We start from the raw sequence: 20,076 nt of genomic DNA on the forward strand, positions 1-20,076 counted from the left end.
TACTAAGTTGCATAACTGCAGCCGCAAGGCCTGTGTTAGTTAGAGGTCCCCCTAATTCTCTGCATACTTTCATCCATACTTCTAGACCTTTGTTCTTATAAGGAGTGATCGCAGCCTTGCATTCTTTGGTACATTGTTCATAAACTAGCTGCTTAATAAGCGGCATCGTGGCATCTGGGTCCCCAAAGATTCTGCCTGCAGCCTCGACCATGCGGGTCACAAAATCTGAAAAAGATTCCATAGGTCCCTGAAGGATCTTAGTAAGGTTACCACTCACTTCCCCTTTATTAGGTAGGGACTTCCATGCCCTTGTTGCTAGTTGATTTATCTGGTCATGGTATCTCTGTTGAGTCTGGGCATTGAGAAACACTGGGCAAGCTAGCTGCATTTCAGTTCTAACCTTTCTCCAAACCTCCGGGTTACTCTTCTTAATCTCTAATTTCTTTGAAAGGAGCAGCTCATTAAGAGCCAGAAAAATTGGGTGCGAAGAAGTTGTGCCCATGATACTAGCAGCACCTTTTCCTTCACCTGCTTTCACTTTCTTTAATTTTCCTGCCTGCTTTTGTCGAGGTTCCACTTAACCTTCCTGTCCACTTTGGTCGTGGCTCCACTTAATTTTCCCTGTCTGTTTTGGTCACGGCTCTACTTAATTTTCTCTGTCCGTTTTAGTCACGGCTCTACGTTTCCCACTTTTATTGCGGATCCCCACCTTACCTGGGGACTTACCAGTGCACTGCCCTGACTGCGAAGAGTTCTGAGCCTTAAAAGGGTTCCCCGTACGGGCCACCACTTGTCGCGTCCGCCTCGACCAGCAAGGAAGACGCAACGCCAGGCTCTTCTCCAAGCAGTTTATCCAGGAACCTTGAACAATCTTCTGACCCCGGGGAAAGCCATCTTCTTCTTCTCTCTCACTCTCACTCTCACTCTCACTCTCACTCTCACTTTCACTCTCTCTCTCTCTCTCACACTCGCTCTCTCCTCCGATCTTCTTCTTCTCAGGGAAAGCCAGCCCATGCCCTTTATAGCCACTGGGCAATCAACCCCACAGTGCCACGTGGACAATGCCGATAGGGTCAGACATACACAAGCAATCCAGATTAGGTCCAGGTGTGTGGAAGTAAGCCAGATCCTAGCCTTAGCCAAATAAGGAGCACCTGCCATCGGGAAGGCAGAAGCCGGACGCCGGCGCCATCTTTGAGGCACGGCTGTGCACAGCTCTCTACACACTCACATTTGTAAAAGAAACATTACTAAAGTTTAATTCACACATTGACCATCAAACATTAATAGTGGGAAACTTCAATACCTCACTCTCACTAATGGACAGATCACCCAGACATAAACTAAACAGAGAAATAATGGAGCTAATAGACCTCATGAACCAAAGGGATCTAACAGATATCTACAGAACATTTAACCCAAACACAAAAGAATATACCTTCCTCTCAGAACTTCAAGGAACATTCTCCAAAATTGACCACATGCTCGGTCACAAAGCAACTTTCAACAGATACAAGAAAATTGAAATAACCCCCTGCACCCTATCAGACCACCACTGATTAAAGCTGGATTTCAATAATGACAGAAACAACAGAAATCATACAAACTCTTGGGAACTGAACAACTTGATGTTGAATGACTACTGAGTCAAGGCAGAAATAACGAAGGAAATTAAAGACTTCCTAGAATTCAATGAAAAGGAATGCACAACATACCCAAACTTATGGAACACAATGAAAGTTGTGCTAAAAGGAAAGTTCATAGCACCAAGTGCCTTCATAAAGAATCTGGAGAAATCTCATACTAGCAACTGAACAGCACACATGAAAGCTCCAGAACAAAAATAAGCAGACACACCCAAGAAGAGTAGATGGCAGGAAATAATCAAATTGAGGGCTGAAATCAATAAAATAGAAACAAAAAGAACAATACAAAAAATCAATGAAACAAAGAGTTGGTTATTTGAGAAAATCAACAAGATAGACAAACCTTTATCCAAGCTAACTAAAAGGCAGAAACAGAATATCCAAATAATCAAAATCAGAAATGAAAAGGGGACATAACAACAGATACCAAGGAAATCCAAACAAACACTAGGTCATACTTCAAAAACCTGTACTCCACAAAATTGGAAAATCTAAAAGAATAGACAAATTTATTGATAAATACACTTACCAAAGTTAAAGCAAGATCAGATAAATCATTTAAATAGACTTATAAACCCTAAAAAAATAGAAGCATTCATTAAAAGTCTCCCAACCAAAAAAATGTCCAAGGCCAGATGGTTTTAGCAAAGAATTCTACCAGACTTTCAAAGAAGAGCTAATAACAATACTCCTCAAATTACTCCACAAAATAGAAACAGATGGGACATTCCCAAATTTATTTTATGAGGTTACAGTCACCCTGCTATCCAAACCACACAAAGACTCAACAAAGAAAGAGAATTACAGACACTATCCCTCATGAACAAGGATACAAAAATACTCAATAAGCCGGGCGGTGGTGGCGCACGCCTTTAATCCCAGCACTCGGGAGGCAGAGCCAGGCGGATCTCTGTGAGTTCGAGGCCAGCCTGGACTACCAAGTGAGTTCCAGGAAAGGCGCAAAGCTACACAGAGAAACCCTGTCTCGAAAAACCAAAAAAAAAAAAAATACTCAATAAAATACTGGCAAATCAAATCCAAGAACACATCAAAAAGATCATCAACCATAATCAAGTAGGCTTCATCCAGAGAAACAGGGATGTTTCAACATACAAAAATCTGTCAATGTAATCCACTATAAAAAAGGGGGGGAACCACATGATCATCTCATTAGATGCTGAAAAAGCCTTTGACAAAATCCAACACCCCTTAATGATAAAAGTCTTGGAGAGATCAGGGATAAAGGGGACATATCTAAACATAATAAAGGCAATATACAGCAAGCCAATAGCCAACATCAAATTAAATGGAGAGAAACTCAAAGCAATTCCACTAAAATAAGGAACAAAACCAAGGCTGTCCACTCTCTCCATATCTATTCAATATAGTACTTGCAGTTCTCGCTAAAGCAATTAGACAGACACTAAAGAAGATGATGGGGATACAGGCTGGAAAGGAAGATGTCAAAGTATCACTATTTGCAGACGATATATTATACACAAGTGACCCCAATAATTCTACTAAGGAACTCCCACAACTGATAGACACCTTCAGCAAAGTGGCTGGATACAAGATTAACTCAAAAAGATTAGTAGCCCTCCTATATACAAAGGTGGAGAAAGAAATCAGTGAAACAACACCCTTCATAACAGTCACAGATAATGTAAAATACCTTGATGTAACTCTAATCAAGCAAATGAAAGACCTATATGACAAGAACTTCAAAAGCCTTTCAAGAAAGAAATTGGAGAAGATATCAGAAAACAGAAAGATCTCCCATGTTCATGGATCAGTAGGAAAAATGGTCATCTTATCAAAAGCAATAATGCAATCCCCATCAAAATTCCAATACAATTATTTACAGACCTTGAAAGAATAATACTCAACTTCATATGAAAAAAACAAAAACCCAGGATAGCTAAAACAATCCTGTACAATACAAGAACTTCTGAAGGTATCACCATCCCTGACTTCAAGCTCTACTATAGAGCTATAGGAATAAAAAAAAACATGGTATTCGCATAAAAACAGGTAGCTCAATGGAATCAAATCAACAACCCAGACATAAATCCACACAGCTATGGACACCTAATTCTTGACAAAGAAGCCAAAATTATATAATGAAAAAAGAAAGCATCTTCAACAAATGGTGTTGGTCTAACTGAATGTCGATATGCAGAAGAATACAAATAGATCCACATTTATCACCCTGCACAAAGCTCAAGTCAAGTGGATCAAAAACCTCAACATATATCCTGTTACGCTGAACCTGACAGAAGAAAAAATGGAGAATAGCCTTGAACACATTGGTATAGGAGACAACTTCCTGAATAGAACACCAACAGTGCAGACATTAAGATCAACAATTAATAATTGGGGCTCCATGAAACTGAAAAGCTTCTGTAAGGCAAAGGACACCATCAATACAACAAAGCCTATAGAATGGGAAAAGATCTTCATCAACCCCACATCTCACAGAGGGTTAATTTCCAAAATATATAAAGAACTCAAGAAACTAGACTTCAAAAATAAATAAATAAATAATCCAATTTAACAATGGGGTACAGATCTAAACAGAATTCTCAACAGAGGAATCTCAAATGGCCAAGAAGCACTTAAAGAAATGTTCAACATCCTTATCTATTAGGGAAATGCAAATCAAAATGACTCTTAGATTTCATCTTTACCTGTTGTAAGGGCTAAGATCAAAAACACGAGTGACAGCTCATGCAGGCAAGGATGTGAAGCAAGGAGAACACTCCTCCATTGCTGGTAGAAGTGAAAATTTGTGCAGCCACTTTAGAAATCAATATGGCTGTTTCTCAGAAAATTAGAAATGGATCTACCTCAAGACCCAGCTATATCACTTTGGGACATATAAGCAAAGGATGTTTCATCCTACCACAAAGGCACTTGCTCAACTGTGTTCATAGTGGCTTTATTCATAATAGCCAGAATCTGGTAACAACCCAGATGCCCCTCAACAAAAGAATGGGTAAAGAAAATGTGGTACATTTACACAATGGAGTATTATTAAACTGATAAAAAAATAACATCATGAAATTTGCAGGCAAATGGATGGAATGAGAAAAAAAATCATCCTGAGAGAGGTAGCCCAGACCCAGAAAGACAAACATGGTATGTACTCATTTATAAGTGGATATTAGCTATAAAATAAAGAAGAACCATGCAACAATCCACAGACCCAGAGATGCTAAGTGACAAGGAGGAGTCAATGGGGGGTGCTTGGATCTCCCTGGGAAAGGTAAATAGAATAGATTTTTTGGGTGGACTAGGAGTAGATAGGGATGGGAAGAGGAGAGATCAGGTTGGGGTAGAGTAGGGGAGTACTGGAAGAGATGACCAGAAAGAAGGGCGTATTTCAGGGTGAGGGAGAAACTTACTGCAATGGAAACTCCCAGGAATCTACAAGGATGACCCTAGCTAAGACTCCGAGCAATCAGGGATTCATAGTCTGAACTGGCCATCTCCTGTAACCAGGAAAGACTTCTAGTGGAGGAACTAAGACAACAACCCAGCCGAATAACCTTCAACCTACAATTTGTCCTGCCTACAAGATCTGATAGGGTAAAGACAGCACAGAAATTATGGGAGTGGTCAAACAACTGGTCCAGCCTGAGACTCATGCCGATGAGAGTGAGCCCACCTGACACTGCCTAAAGTGCCAGGACCCAGAGGCTGGATGACCTAGAGACCTAAAATAGAACCAAACACGACTGAAGAAAAAAAGTCAATGTAATGATGTCTAAGGATATTCTGCCATACTCACAGATTGGTGCCTAGCCTCATCAGAGAGGCTTCATCCAGTAACTGCTAGAAACAGATGCAGAAGAGACCCACCCACAGCCAAACATTAGACAGAGCTCAGGGAGTTCTGCTGAAGAGGGAGAGGAAGGATTGTAGGAGCCAGAGGGGTCAAGGACACCATAACAAAACCCACAGTATCAACTGGGTCCATAGTGGTTCACAGAGACTTAATTGACAACCAGGGAGCCTATGTGGGACTGACCTAGGTCCTCTGCATATATGTTACAGTTGTGTAGCTTGGTCTTCTTGTGGGACTCCTGACAGTGGGATCAGAGCCTGTATCCGACTCTTTAGCCAGCTTTTGGGACCGTTTTCCTCATACTGGGCTGCTTTGTCTACCCTTAATATGAGGAGAGGTGCCTTGTCTTACGGAAACTTTATAACCATTTTTGTTTGATATCCATAGAAGGTCTGCCCTCTTCTAAATAGAAATAGAGGAGGAATGGATGGGTGGGGGTTGACTTGGAGGAAAGGAGGCGGGGAAACTGCAAGCAGGATATAAAAAAATACTAAAATCTTCATCATCACCACCACCACCACCACCACCATCATTGTTTTTTTAAAAAAAAAAAAAAAAAGAAGCACTGCTCATTTACAGGTTCCCTAAACCTGTCTAATGTTGCAGATAATGATTTTTTTAAGTGACCGAATTCCTCAGTTGTATGCACACACCCAAAATAGTCAAAAGTAACTACAAGTGCTAAAGAACTTAGAATAAAAAGCAAATGGGAATCCAACCTCTCAGCCCTGACAGACCCTACACATCCTTCTCCAGTGTCTAGCCAAGTAAATGTAGTCCTCACCCCTTACAAAGAAGTTCTGCAACAGATGGAGACCATTACAGAAAACCACAACCAACCAAACTACAGAGTTGTGGAGCCCAGTCCCCACACTCAAGGCTTAGGGAATACTGCAACAAAGAACGCAGAAAGACTGTGAGAGTCAGAGGACCAGAGACTTTACTGTGAGACTGTGTCTCCTAGTAACGTCAGAAGATACACCCATAAAGTTTCAGCAACGTAACTTCCTAAATATGAACTGAACAAGGACAACAACAGACATGCCAATGGATGATGGGAAGACCACAAGGCTTTGACCTACCCACACAAATAACTACAGGCAATTAGAGAATGCTGAAAGCAAGATAGTCTTTCCCAGTTTCCCAGATAACACCAATTGGTTATCCAATACCAAACGGTCAGCCCTTAAAATGTACAGGCAAGTTGTATAATAGCCTGAGCAGGTAGTACTTAAAGTATTGAGAAATATATACATATATGCATATTATGTAACAATAAGTAATGAAAAAGAAAGACATGAATTTGAAAGAAAGCAAGGAGGGGTATATGGAAGGGTTTGGAGGGAGGAAAGGAAAGGAAAAGGAGAAATAGTATAATTGTATTGTAATCTCAAAAAAACAAATCATTTTTTTAATTTTTAAAAAAATCAAACAGGGCTGCAACTGTTGAGCAGGAATCAGTGCCCAGTCTCATCCAACACAATGAACGACAGTATAAATACACCCACTGTAAAAGACCTTTCTACACAAGTGTGATTATGAGAACTGGACCTCCAAAAGCCAGTCTCTCAGGCCAGCTGCATGGAAACTGAGAGACCAAAAGAAAAACGAACAGTATTCCTACTCTAATGACCTCAATGTAATGACTGCAGCTATCCCAAGTTATAATTTTGTTGTATAGCAATTTGAGCCATCTTGTCTGAGGCAGGGCAGTCACCAGGTTAACTACCCTATCTTAAATTCAAAAGTGGTAAAGGTGCTAACTGTAAGGACGTGACAGTCAGCCCTAACCTCATGGCACTGTGTTTTTTCCTGCCCAGAAATGAACTGCTCTATTCCAGTCATTAGAGTGCTCAGACCTGAGTAATAATTTACATAGGTCCCCTGTGATGACTAAAGAAATTTAATATGGAACCAGGCATCCCTTAAGGGCCATTGACCTTTTGCTCTGGAATGCCTGGGAGATCCTAGTGGCCTGCAGGTGAGAGAAGAATAAGATAATGGGCTGTGAGGTAGTAACAGCCACCTTTGCTTCTGTAAAACCTTCTATTGCTATGGGAAAGGGGATGAAATGGCCTTTTATTACTATAGAGAGGGAAGAAAAAGACAACCGAGGGAAGTAAACAATTTTCTTGCCCAGCTGTGAGTTCCATGGATATTTGTAATGCATACCTTTCTGATGTCTGTCCTTAGCCACACCCCCTTAACCTCCACTTCTAGCCTGGTAGAAGGCTGCAGTCCTTCAGCTAGGCAGGAGAGCTGGCCCTGCCCCTCACCAGCTGCAGCACTAGGGAGAGTGTGTCATGCACCTCACCTGGGCAACACAGTAAAGCTGGTCCCGGTGGTATGGGTGTGGGTGTGGGTGAGCCGCCCTGGGGGCAGGAAAGCAGAAGAACTGGCCCTGGCCCTTGCTACATGCTACATGCCGCATGCAGGTGGGGGGAGGGGGACGGTGGGGGGGGGGGGATTTGCGGGGGGGGGGGGGGGGGGGGGGTACAGTGCAGGAGAGCTCGCCCTGGTGGCAAGGATGAGGGAGAACTGGCAGGCTGACAAACCAGCTACCACCCAGGCTCAGAACCAGGGCTATGAGGTGGCCCACCAAAACATCCACCCCATCTGTGAACTGCTGGAGCACATGAAGGGACTGATCCTGCAGATCCAAAGCTGCAGGATCTCCATGACACCGGGCAACAACAGGATATCCAGGAGTCGCCCAGTGAAAGCCCAGTATTGATAGTGAAGCAGAAGCCAGAGGCCTCGAACCAAACCAATGACGCACTGCAATGAACACTTGCAAGTAAAGATGTATGGACTAAAGGGTATACTGCGTGACTCACAGTGACACACTACAGCTTCGGCAATGAGATTTTTTTTTCTTTTAAATTTTATTTTCTTGGGGGGAAGGCTGCAAGGGTAGAGGGCAGATACAAAGGGACAGGGAGATGAATGGGATTAGGATGCATCATGTGAAATCCATAAAGAATCAATAAATAGATTTTTTAAAAAGAATAGATTCATTTAATTTAAATTTGAATTGAGTCTAGGTCTCTGATTTCTCCCAGTGGACTTAAACACCACAACACTAACTTGATGTCAAATGAACAGAGGGTACCAAACAAACCTTGTAGTAAATGTTACACTCGGGCTACTCACATCAGTGCATTGTGTTGATTCTGCCAAACACCTGAATCTAAACTCTCCTCCTTGACTGTCGAAATAATGAGGCAAACCCTGGAAAGGAACTTCGCTCTTGAATCTTGGAGAATATTTATGAAGGTGAGCACAGTGAACAAATAAAATCAATGGTAGAAAAAAAAAAACAATGCAAAACATGCTTCCTTGTTGCCCCAGGCAAATCTGTTGCTTAAACAGTAACAACAGAATCTAATCAGTAAACTTCCCAGCTGCCAAAATTATACGAGCAACTTGCCTATTTAAAAATGTCACATTTCCCAGCTGATATAAATATTTGCCTTCTGCTTACATTCCTAAAGTGCAATACAAATTAGGCCACACACTGAAATTCACCTTGGCACAAAGTATTTAATTTCTTTCTTCCTTTCAAGTGACCCAGATTGTACATTATGAAAATTGGGAAACCCTGGTGGCCTTTTGGTGATTAGAAAAGATCACTGCAGACTGAACCGACTGTCAGCCATCAATTCACACATCATTTCACACAAGAGACAGTCTTAACTACTTCATTCAAGTCCACTGAGACTTGCTTCAGCCTCAGTAACTGTTAATACACAAATGCAAGACCTCCTGCTCCCTAGTTTCTGGAAACACGATACTAGTGAGATCTTCTCATTCAACTTCTTAAAAGAAAGAAAGAAACCTGGTAACTGAATAGTATACTTGAAAAATGTTTTTAAAAAGCAATGCCACAAATAATAGGAAAAGCTGATGTAAAAAAAAATTAAATTTGCCAGCCACATTGGCTTACGGTGGTTCGATGAAAGGTATCCACCTCTCCCTCATATACTTGCCTGGTGTTTAGCATTGTTAAACGGTGCTAGAATCTCACAAATCACTATTAACATTAGTGATACACTCTAGGTTCTTGTTGTAAGCAATACTGATCATCTCCCTGTAAATAAGCAAAGATGTTGGGGATGGGAAAATATGACTCCCTAATTAACAGCTGTTATCCCATATTACAGCGGTAGCCTTCAACATTTAACTTGTAAAAGCCAGGCAGATAGCACTGATCTTATACTGGCTGTTCTCAACCCTCTACAGACACCTTGAGAAAAATCCACAGTAGCCACACAATGAGCTCCTAAAGTACATTCACTCTCCAGCAAAACATTGTCCTTTTCACTGGAAGAGCTCTAGAGAGCTTTCAAGCCTGGAGGGCCAAGGCTCTCCAGTACCCTTGGACCTGCAGATACAAAACTGGCCTGCCAAGGGCTGGGGCATGCCAACTCCCTGAGCCTACACTTATAAAACTAAGGGTCATGGTACCCATTCCTATACAATAACTGAACCACCAAGGGGAGCAAAGGGGCCCCCTCATCAGAGCCAGGAGGAGAGTTACACTCTAGAGGGTGCTGCACGCTGCCGCTCCCTCCTGTCTGTGGCTACAGCTCACTGTTATCAAATGCTAAGGGATATTTAAAAAAAAAAAAATTTTTTTTAAACTGACAAATACCACCACTCACAGAGATTCTCCTCAGCTATCCACAATTTCTATTGGGGAGAGCAAAAGAACACCAAGCCGTATGACTGACAAGTACAGACTTTTTCACTGCTAGCAGGAAGTAAGAAACTTCACCACAATAATGCCCAATACAGGCTCTCTCCTGCCCGCCTATAAAACTTCTATCTTGGAAATGTTTTATATATAGACGAGAACCAGTAGTCTTAAGGTGTCAACCTCAAACAATACCAGAATGACTAAAAATGCAGTTCATGGGATGTCACCAAAGAACTAGTGAATTAGGTTTTCTTATGGGTGTAGGATATAGAAATCTGCCTTGTTTTTAAAAGCAAGCTTTATTCCCCAAATCAACCAAAATAGGTGCTTTATCCTTCCTGGCTCTCCCTTAATCAGGTCTTACAAAACTCAGAGTCACTGGTGTATGACATTTCGAATTTTATTGTTTCAAATTCTCAAAGCCTTACCAATTCAAGTAGCCCAAAAAGCTAGGGGAAGGGCCTACTTATCAAGTGACAAGCAATTGCTACTCCAGATCAACTATCCACAGCCACTTAGATGCCTATCTAGTCGTAATGAAAACTCTTCTCCCAACAATAGCAATAACTTGTGGTTATTATGACTAAACAGTGTGACAGCAGGAAAAGGTCAACCAAACCCACACAGGAACATCCCTGTGCCTAAACTTTAAGATTAACTTCAAGATGTCCTCTCCCATGCAATAAAGAGCCAGGGTTTTCTGCTGTCCCTACTGTTAATATTGCTTGCTTTTCTCATGAAGCCTAGTGTTGTAGAATATTATTTTAAGATGTGTTACATTTGTTTATGCTGTGGAACATTTGTTTGATGGTGCAAAGATGTGCTGCATTCTTTTATGTTGCATCTGTTTGACTCTGTGAAGTTGTGTTACGTTGCCTGTCTAAAACACCTGATGGTCTAATAAAGAGCTGAACAGCCAATAGCAAGGCAGGATAAAGGACAGGCAGGGCTGGCAGGCAGAGAGAATAAGTAGAAGGAGAAATCTGGGGGAAAAAGATCAAGGAAAGGAGGACTCCAGGAGCAAGCCACCCAGTCACCCAGCCACTCAGCCACCCAGCCAGACACAGAATAAGGAAAGAAAAGATATACAGAAATAGAGAAAGGTAAAAGCCCAGAGGCAAAAGATAGATGGGAGAGCTTAAGTCAAGAAAAGCTGGCTAGAAACAAGCCAAACTGAAGCTATGCATTTATTTATAAGTGAGAATTAAGTCTCCGTGTGTGATTTATTTGGGAGTGGGTGGCAGGCCCCCCAAAGAGCCCAAAGAGTGAAAAAACAACCAACTGAAGCCAGTCTAGCCTCAAACTGGCTAAGTAGTCAAGGATAACCTGAATTTCTGATACTCTTGTGCTGATATTACCTCATGTGCCACCACACCCAGTTTTAATGGTGAGCTGAGGATAGACACCAGGACTTCACCCATTCTGGGCAAACACTCTTCAGTTGAGCTATATATATATATCGCCAGCCCAAACTCCAAAGGTCCTTTGAAGAAACATACTTGTGCTTATACAAAAATGCTAACCAGGAAAGGAGAAAGTAATTCTCCATACGAACATCAGTGGATTAGCATAAGGCCCCTTTCAGTGGATTGTGGAAAAAGGACTCAGAAAAAGCATTCACTACATTTGTTCACTTACATATTTCATAAATTTTTAAAGGCAAAATTCTGCATGTTATTATTGTTTATTTTGTGATCAATTTTTATATTTTTATGATTTTTTATGGTCAATTGCTGTTTTACATTTTCCTTTAAAATAATATCAATTTTACAAGACCGTTCTTCTGGGAAATAAGGCAATAACTTTGTAAGAGCTATATGTGACATGATTATTTAATAGTTTAATTTATTCTGAATTTAGGGGGAAGGAAAGGGACAGCTCTATATCAATTAGACCAAAGGTTTTATAAGTTTCAAAAGGCTTTAACTGATTGGGTAAAAGTTTTTGCTTTTCAAAAAGAAATTTCACAACTTCAGTTTTCCTTACATCAAGGGAGGTAAGGTAAAGATTGCCAAACATAACAAAGCAACATAAATCACTTGCAGTTTCTAGAAAGAGGTCATACAGTATGAAAAAGTCAGAGGGCACATACCCTTGTTCATCTGGGGCTCACTCTCTTCCTCCATGTCCAAATCTTCTAAGTCTAGGAAGTTGTCTACCTACAAGAAGATTGAGATTATCTTGCATATATTGGACATGAAGAAAGGCAGTGTAGTCAGGGCCCCCCACACACAGCTGAAGGCTGGATCTGCTTTCCTGTGACCTCCCCAGGCCCAGTTAAAAGCCGCTGTATGCCTATGCTTTCCCATCTGTAGGAGCATGACATCCGCAAGCCCAGGGTTTTAAAACACCACAGCCTGCTCTCTACAGCAAAAAGGTAAACAGACGGGGGTCCTTGTAAGGGACTCTGTTCCAAAGTTTCTTCCCAGAATTTTTATCAGAGGAGACAGCAGGTTCCGGGTTTGGGTTTGCCTGCTTCTCAAGCAACCAGTGATGATGGTAGCCAGGACCCTTCCTCACAGCATGGAGAGCCAGAGAGTGGAAGCTAAAGACGGCAGGAAAGAAAAGGTCATTTAAAACAAAAGCATGCTGCCCAGGTAAATCACAGGAGAGGTGAGCAGGGCAAAATATCAAGTGTTCTCTCTTTCAGGCAAATAAAACGGAGAATTACTTCAAAGGCAAAAAGCACAGCAAATAACCTCCCAGACCAAATAGCAGCATTTCAATGAAGAACTATTCCACATGGAATACTGCTTCCCACTGCACACTGACAATGAGGCATCTCAGGGGACTATCAAAGAATGTAAATAAGAAAATGCTGGCACATGGCATGGAGTAAAGACACAAGGTCGCCATTCGTTTTATGCTCACAACCTGAACGTAGAATTAACAAAATACCTTAAAGTTACAAATGGAGATTCCTTAACTGCAATTCAAGACAGTCTGTGTCTTTCTGTCCTGAGCTGAATGCAGAATGTGTAGTAGGCAGACCATGCTGAACCCACAGAAAGTGAAAATGATAGCTTCCATGCTGTTAACCTGGTAACAGCAACTATTACTGAGCATGCAAACTCAAAAGCAAAATTCACCTTCCATATGTTTCAATACTAAAATTTGAGAATCAGTTACATTATAACATCTTTCTTAATGATTATGCTAAAATTCCCTTCCCATTTGTTAAACCTTAAGGAAACAAAGATCCAGAACCCAGCCAAGCACAAACAGTTTAAGATGTTCCAACACCAATTTTAAAAAAGAAAATCTTTCACGGATAAAATCTGGTGAATCTCCAGTTTTGTACAAAGAAAAGCAAGAGTCTACTGTTTGCCTATTGGTTTGTATGGTAGTTAAAATAAGGGCTGTCTCCCACAGACTCTAGTAATTGAATACTTGGTGCCAGTCAGTGATGCTGCTTAGAGAGGTTTAGGAGGCAAAGCCTTGCTGGAAGAAGTCTGTCACTGGAGGTGGGCTTTGTGAGTAAAAAACCTTGCCTACTTCTAGTTCACTCTCTCTGCTTCCTGCTTGTGGTTGAGGTTGTGAGTTCTCGGCTTCCTGCTGTCTGCTGCTTGTTATTATGCCTCCCCACCATGACAGACTTTTATCTATATACTCTTTCTTTCGAAGTTGCCTTGGTCATGGTGATTCATCATAGTAACAGGAAAGTTTCTAATACATTTGTTTATGTGTGTTCTTCCCAAGGCAGATAACTGACTCTGGCCTTACCTTCACCTTTCCAGCCCGGGTCATATCACCTTGAAGGAAGCTGCCAACTTGCTGGCCTTCATCAATCACTATCTGAAAACACAGTAAGGACACACAGTCAGGAAATAATAGTTTCTGTTCCTAGCAATATCTGGAAGACCAGACTCTCTAAGCTATAGCAATGGTAAAGGGATAGGTTTCAGCAAGTCTAACTGCAATTCTGGTACCCTAGACTCACCCAACACATAGCAGGTGACTTAACTCAGCATGCTTGTGTATAAAACAGACAGCTGCTCCACCTCCTAGTCAGCCCCGCAATGAACCTCTGATACACAAATCAGAGACCACTGCTACAATACAACAATTCTAGGCCTCCCTACATTTAATAAAATCTCAATCATCACCAGTAGAGTGTGAATCGTTTACGAAAAATATCTCATATCTCACACTAGAAGCAAGCTCTAAGAAAAGGGATTATAAATCACTGTTCTATACAAACACATTTCTATCACAGAGACTTCTGACCCTTATAAAAACAAAATATTGTGTAATTCTGTCCATAATATCACATGGAAAACATTGCAAACAGAAACAAAAACTCAAATGATTTTTTTAAAAAATTAATCAAAACTCAAATGGCTTGAAAAGAGAACACTATGAATTATCATTCCTTGATAATTAAAGACAATAGTCAAAGAGGAGATGAATACTGTTGATGAGGTCTTGATGATTAGAGAACACCATCTAATATCTACAAACCAAATCTTAGAAAAAGCAAGATAATGGCTTCCACTTTAAGTCTAAATGTGATAAATTTAGGACAGGAAAATGTCCAGTTTATACAAAGAAGTAGAAAAGTGAACTCTCTTCTTAAAAACGAAATATACGATTTTATGACGCATTTACACATGGAAGAGTGCTAAGAAGTTTTCACCAAAAACTGAAGATTATCAAACTCTGGCATGTAAAGACTTAATTCTCAATAGAGCGCTGTTCCAATGGCCACTTTTCCTAGGAAGAATGCTTTCTTCTTCAAGCTGTTTCTATAAACATAAAACAGAATTACCTGGTCATCTTCTGAGCATTCAGATGAAGTATGAGGAAAGATGGCTGTATTTCTAAGATGATGACCATTTGATTCATTTCTATGGGTCAATTTTTCAGCAGTAAATATATTTTCTGATGAATCAGTTCCATGTGCTCCCCCTTTGGCCACATTATCCTCTGAAATGGTAAGTTATGAATTATTAAAAACACCTACGGTGGTCAGATTGTTTCTTTTGTGTTTACTGGAAATTTTTCGTTCCTTCCCCCCCAAAAAAATAATCCTTCTCAAAGAACTATAAAGTAGAAGTTTCTTGAAGTCTTAACTACTCTTAAATATAGATAACACTCCTTCAACATCTGATGAATATTGTCTACTATATACCCAGCACTATTTTTTACCATTGTTTAAAAGTTCAAGAAAGTACAGTTCCCTCAAAAATGTGAGACATTATTTATCGTTTCCCTTAGGTTTGGAATTTTTTCTTCAAATGGAAGCAATGTATGTCTACTTTTAAAAAAAATATGAGGAAAAGAGCAAAATACGAACATCATCCCTTTAATCCTACACAGCAGAATAACCACAATAAAATGTTTTAAGTGCTTATCTGTTCATTTCTTATGTATCAAAGTATTTCTAAAACTCCAAATAGGATACATAAATGCTATAATTTTGTTTGCCAGTAGTGTTTTTATGTTATTGAATATTACTCTACATAATTTTAAGTTATAGAGAACTCTATTATCTAAATGTAAGGTAGTTTACTTAATCAAGTCCATTATTCTTTTATTATTAATTTTTTTCTAGCCTGATCACAGTTTCCCCCCTCCTTCCCTACTCTCCTCCCAGTCCCTCTCCCCAGTCTCCTTCCTCTCCCCACCACCACCCAATCACGCCTCTTTCTCTCCAACCTCTCCATTCTCTTCAGAACAGGGCAGGCCTTCCATTAGATATCAACCAAACATGGCAGATCAAGGTGCAGCAAGACTAGACACCTCCTCTCCTATTAAGGCTGGACAAGGCGACCCAGTAGAAGGAAAGGGTCCCAAAAGCAAGTAACAGAAACAGGCCTGCCCCCACTGTTACGAGTCCCACATGAAGACCGAGATACACAACTGTAACATGCATGCAGAGGGCCTAGGCCAGTCCCCTGCAGGCTCCCTAGTTGCCAGTTCAGTCTCTGTGAGCCCCTGTGAGCCTGGGTTAGTTGATTCTGTGTGGGTTTTCTTTGGGTGTCCTTGACCCCTCTGGCTCCCACAGTCCTTCCTCTCCTGTTTGCCTGAGCTCCTCTAGTATTTGATTTTGGGTCTTTGCATCTGTTTCCATCAGCTGATAGGTGAAGCCTCTCTGGTGACTATAGGGCTAGGCACCAGTCTATAAGTATAGCAGAATATCATTAGGAATCATTACATTTACTTTTTTCCCACTAGTCATGTTTGGCTCTATCCTAGGTCTCTGGGCTGTCCAGCCTCTGGGTTCTAGCCCTCCAGGCAGTGTCAGGAGCAGACTCCCACTCATGGTATGGGTCTCAAGCTGGACCAGTCTCAATGTCCATTGTTAACCATTTATAATTATAAGTAATACCTCTTGCTGGTTGGTGGTGCATGCCTTTAATCCTAGCACTCAGGAGGCAGTGGCAGCCAGATCTGAATTTGAGGCCAGACTGGTCTACAAAACAAGTTTCAGGACAGCCAGGACTACACAGAAAAACCCTATCTTGAAAAAACAAATTTTATATATAAAATTTTGGAGTCTGGGATGGAGTCTTAGAACAAAATTGACAATTTTATATATGTGTGTGTGTGTGTGTGTAAAATTTGGTTTTATATATATTATATATATATTATATATATATAATATATATAATTATAAGCAATACCTCTGTATTAAATCCATGCACAGTTACGGTTTTTCCTTAGGATAAGAAAAAAACCTAAGATTAATGAAAAATTAAGAGACTATGAAAATTCTATTGTAACCCCATCAATAGAAATGTGGGGGAACAAAATAGAATAAGTCGGGTAAGAAATAAGAAATCTTGATCTTGCATGTTTCATTTGAGGTATTATGGAGGAAATGACCCAAACACAGCTGCAAATGTAGGCTGAAGTGTGGAAGGAATAACACAATCAGAGGTGACTACCTGACCCTCATCTACACTGAAGCAATAGCTTAAGCCAAAGAGAAAATTTTAACATTGGCATCATGGTTAATATTGACTGTCAACATCACAGACTCTAGGATCACTAAGAGGCAAGCTTCCAGGCACACCTGTGAGACATTATCAAGGTTAGCATAACTGCAGGGGGAAGTGCTGTGGGATGTTCTGTATGGCAAATGTGTTGCTGATTAGTCAATAAATAAAACACTGATTGGCCATTGGCTAGGCAGGAAGTGTAGGCAGGACAAGGAGGAGAATAAAGCTGGGAAGTGGAAGGCTGAGTCAGAGAGACACTGCCAGCCACCACGATGAGAAACAGCATGTGAAGATGCCGGTAAGCCACGAGCCATGTGGCAAGGTATAGATTAATGGAAATGGATTAATTTAAGCTGTAAGGACAGTTAGCAAGAAGCCTGCCACGGCCATACAGTTTGTAACCAATATAAGTCTCTGTGTTTACTTGGTCGGGTCTGACGGCTGTGGGACTGGCAGGTGAGAGATTTGTCCTGACTGTGGGCCAGGCAGGAAAACTCTAGCTACAAATGGCGTCCAACGTGGTGGCAAGAGTTTCCACCTAAAACTTGAGAAAAGATTATAAAACGGAGCTAAAAACAGCTTCCTAATTGTCTCTCTCAAATGAGCGGCAGCTGCTGGTTGAGCTACTTGTGGGTTCCTAGCGTGCGTGCTCGACCTGCAGTATGGCGGGAATGAGGCCTCTGCAAGTGGCACATTAAGCTGCATAGTGGATTTAGCCTTTGCAGGTACAAAACAAAAAAAGAGGTTTCTGGGCTACACGCTGCTTGGCTAAAAGCATAGACCCACGATAGCTCCCAGAGCTGGTGGTAAACCACCATCATGCTGGGACACTGAGGTGGGTGGAGCCAGCAGCCACAGCTGCTGCAGTTTAAGGCAATAGATTCACAATAAGAGAGATTCAGATGTAATAGTTTACAATGTGTGTAAAAGATACGTAGGCTTGAAAGAGACAAAAAAGGTGATATATAGAGTTATAGAAACAAATACATAGTTTTAAAAAAATAAAGTCTTTAAAGAGACAGTAAAATTAATATAGAAAATAAGCCATGTAAAGATGAATATTACACAGAGAATCTGGATTGTGTTGTCTTTGGGATTTTTAACTGCAGAAAAACATTTGATTGTAAAAGTTGTTGAGTTATGCCGAAATGTATATTTTAAAGGTACCTTGACTTCAAAATTTGGATATAAGGATATGTTGCTTTGGAAAAGAGTCTCTGCTTTTGTTTCCACAGAAAGCCAGAGGCTATGGATTTGTTCCAGATTAAGATACATCAGGTTTGACCAGCCAAGACCCCCTGAAAGGTCTCCGATGACACCATGGCCCAGATGATCCAACATCCAGAATGGTTTCAAGGCAACTGGCTCAGACGATACAGCCTCACGGACTACTCCATGATCCTAAAATTTTCTTTGTATCCCCATAAGATACAGCGCCCCCCTCCAGCAGGAAGTAGTAAGAGAAGCTACGCCCAAATTCCCAAATTATATGTAATTTTACTTTGTTAAGGTTAAAACCTTCCTTTTTGAAAAAAAAAAAGGGGGAAGTGCTGTGGGATGTTCTGTATGGCAAATGTGTTGCTGATTAGTCAATAAATAAAACACTGATTGGCCATTGGCTAGGCAGGAAGTGTAGGCAGGACAAGGAGGAGAATAAAGCTGGGAAGTGGAAGGCTGAGTCAGAGAGACACTGCCAGCCACCACGATGAGAAACAGCATGTGAAGATGCCGGTAAGCCACGAGCCATGTGGCAAGGTATAGATTAATGGAAATGGATTAATTTAAGCTGTAAGAACAGTTAGCAAGAAGCCTGCCACGGCCATACAGTTTGTAACCAATATAAGTCTCTGTGTTTACTTGGTCGGGTCTGACGGCTGTGGGACTGGCAGGTGAGAGATTTGTCCTGACTGTGGGCCAGGCAGGAAAACTCTAGCTACAGGGAAGACTCACCCTGAACTCAGGAAGCAGCAGTCCATGGGCTGGGGTCTTGGACAGAACAAAAAGGACAAAGTATACTGAGTACAAGTACTCATGTCTCTCTGCTTCTTGGCTGGGATCCAATGTTTTACCAGCCACTTCAAACTCTGACCAGCACACCTTCCCTGCCATGATGGCCTTTCCTGGCAGACTGAGCCAAAATAAACCCTTCCTTCTTTCCTTAAGTTGCTTTTGTCAAGGAATTTTGTCACACACAGCAACGGGACAATTAACTAATACAATTAGCAATATTGACATTGGTAAGGGCTTAAAGTCACTGAGTGTTGAATGTTCTTTCTGAGCATTTCATGAGACATTTCATTTTAAATCTTCCAAAATCCCTAGAAGGCAGTCCTGTTTCTATCCCCACTTCACAGAAGACAGTAACTCAGGATACTAGAGATTAAATAAAGTGTCCAAGGTAATGTAGCTGGTAGGTAACCGTTGGATACAAGCCCAAGTCTTCTGACTCTAAGACCTACCCTAACCACTGTTTTGCTACCCTGAGTAAAACAGTAAAACAACAAAGGGAGAGGTCCTTACTGAACAAAATAAGAAAAAAGTGCAATAAGGAGAAGGGAGTGTTGTGGGATGTCTTTCTGTAAGCTGTGAATATGTGTTGCTCTGATTGGTTGATAAATAAAGCTGCATTGGCCTGTGGCAGGGCAGGATGGAGCCAGGCGGGAAAATCCAAGAGAGACAGTGAAAGGAGAAAGGAGAGTAAGGGGAGACGCCAAACCGCCATCCAAGGAGCAACATGTAATGGGACATGGAACACATGGCAATACATAGATTAAAAGAAATGGGTTAATTTAAGATGAAAGAGCTAGCTAGCAAGGAGCCTGCTATAAGCCACAGAGTTGGTAATTAATATAAGCCTCTGAATGATTATTTTATAAGCAGCTGTGAGACCTCAGGGTTGGGCAGGACACAGAAAAACTTCCAGCTACAAGGGAGAGAAAA

The 20,076-nt window shown here is 41.1% G+C and overlaps 1 protein-coding gene across 3 annotated transcripts in view; it reads right to left on the reverse strand.

Moving 5' to 3' along the window:
- Window positions 1-20,076, reverse strand: part of Iftap (intraflagellar transport associated protein) — a 125,649-nt gene that overhangs the window by 55,071 nt on the left and 50,502 nt on the right. For all 3 annotated transcript variants that reach the window (XM_052724424.1, XM_052724425.1, XM_052724426.1), the window contains exons 3-5: window positions 14,961-15,118; window positions 13,916-13,987; window positions 12,285-12,351 (exon numbers count right to left, since the gene is read on the reverse strand). In XM_052724424.1, the coding sequence (XP_052580384.1) occupies window positions 12,285-12,351; window positions 13,916-13,987; window positions 14,961-15,118 (297 nt within the window). The remainder of the gene's footprint in view (window positions 1-12,284; window positions 12,352-13,915; window positions 13,988-14,960; window positions 15,119-20,076) is intronic.

Source organism: Peromyscus californicus, unplaced genomic scaffold, assembly GCF_007827085.1.
Source record: "Peromyscus californicus insignis strain IS unplaced genomic scaffold, ASM782708v3 Scaffold_7__1_contigs__length_154581171, whole genome shotgun sequence".
NCBI classification, from domain to species: Eukaryota; Metazoa; Chordata; class Mammalia; order Rodentia; family Cricetidae; genus Peromyscus; species Peromyscus californicus.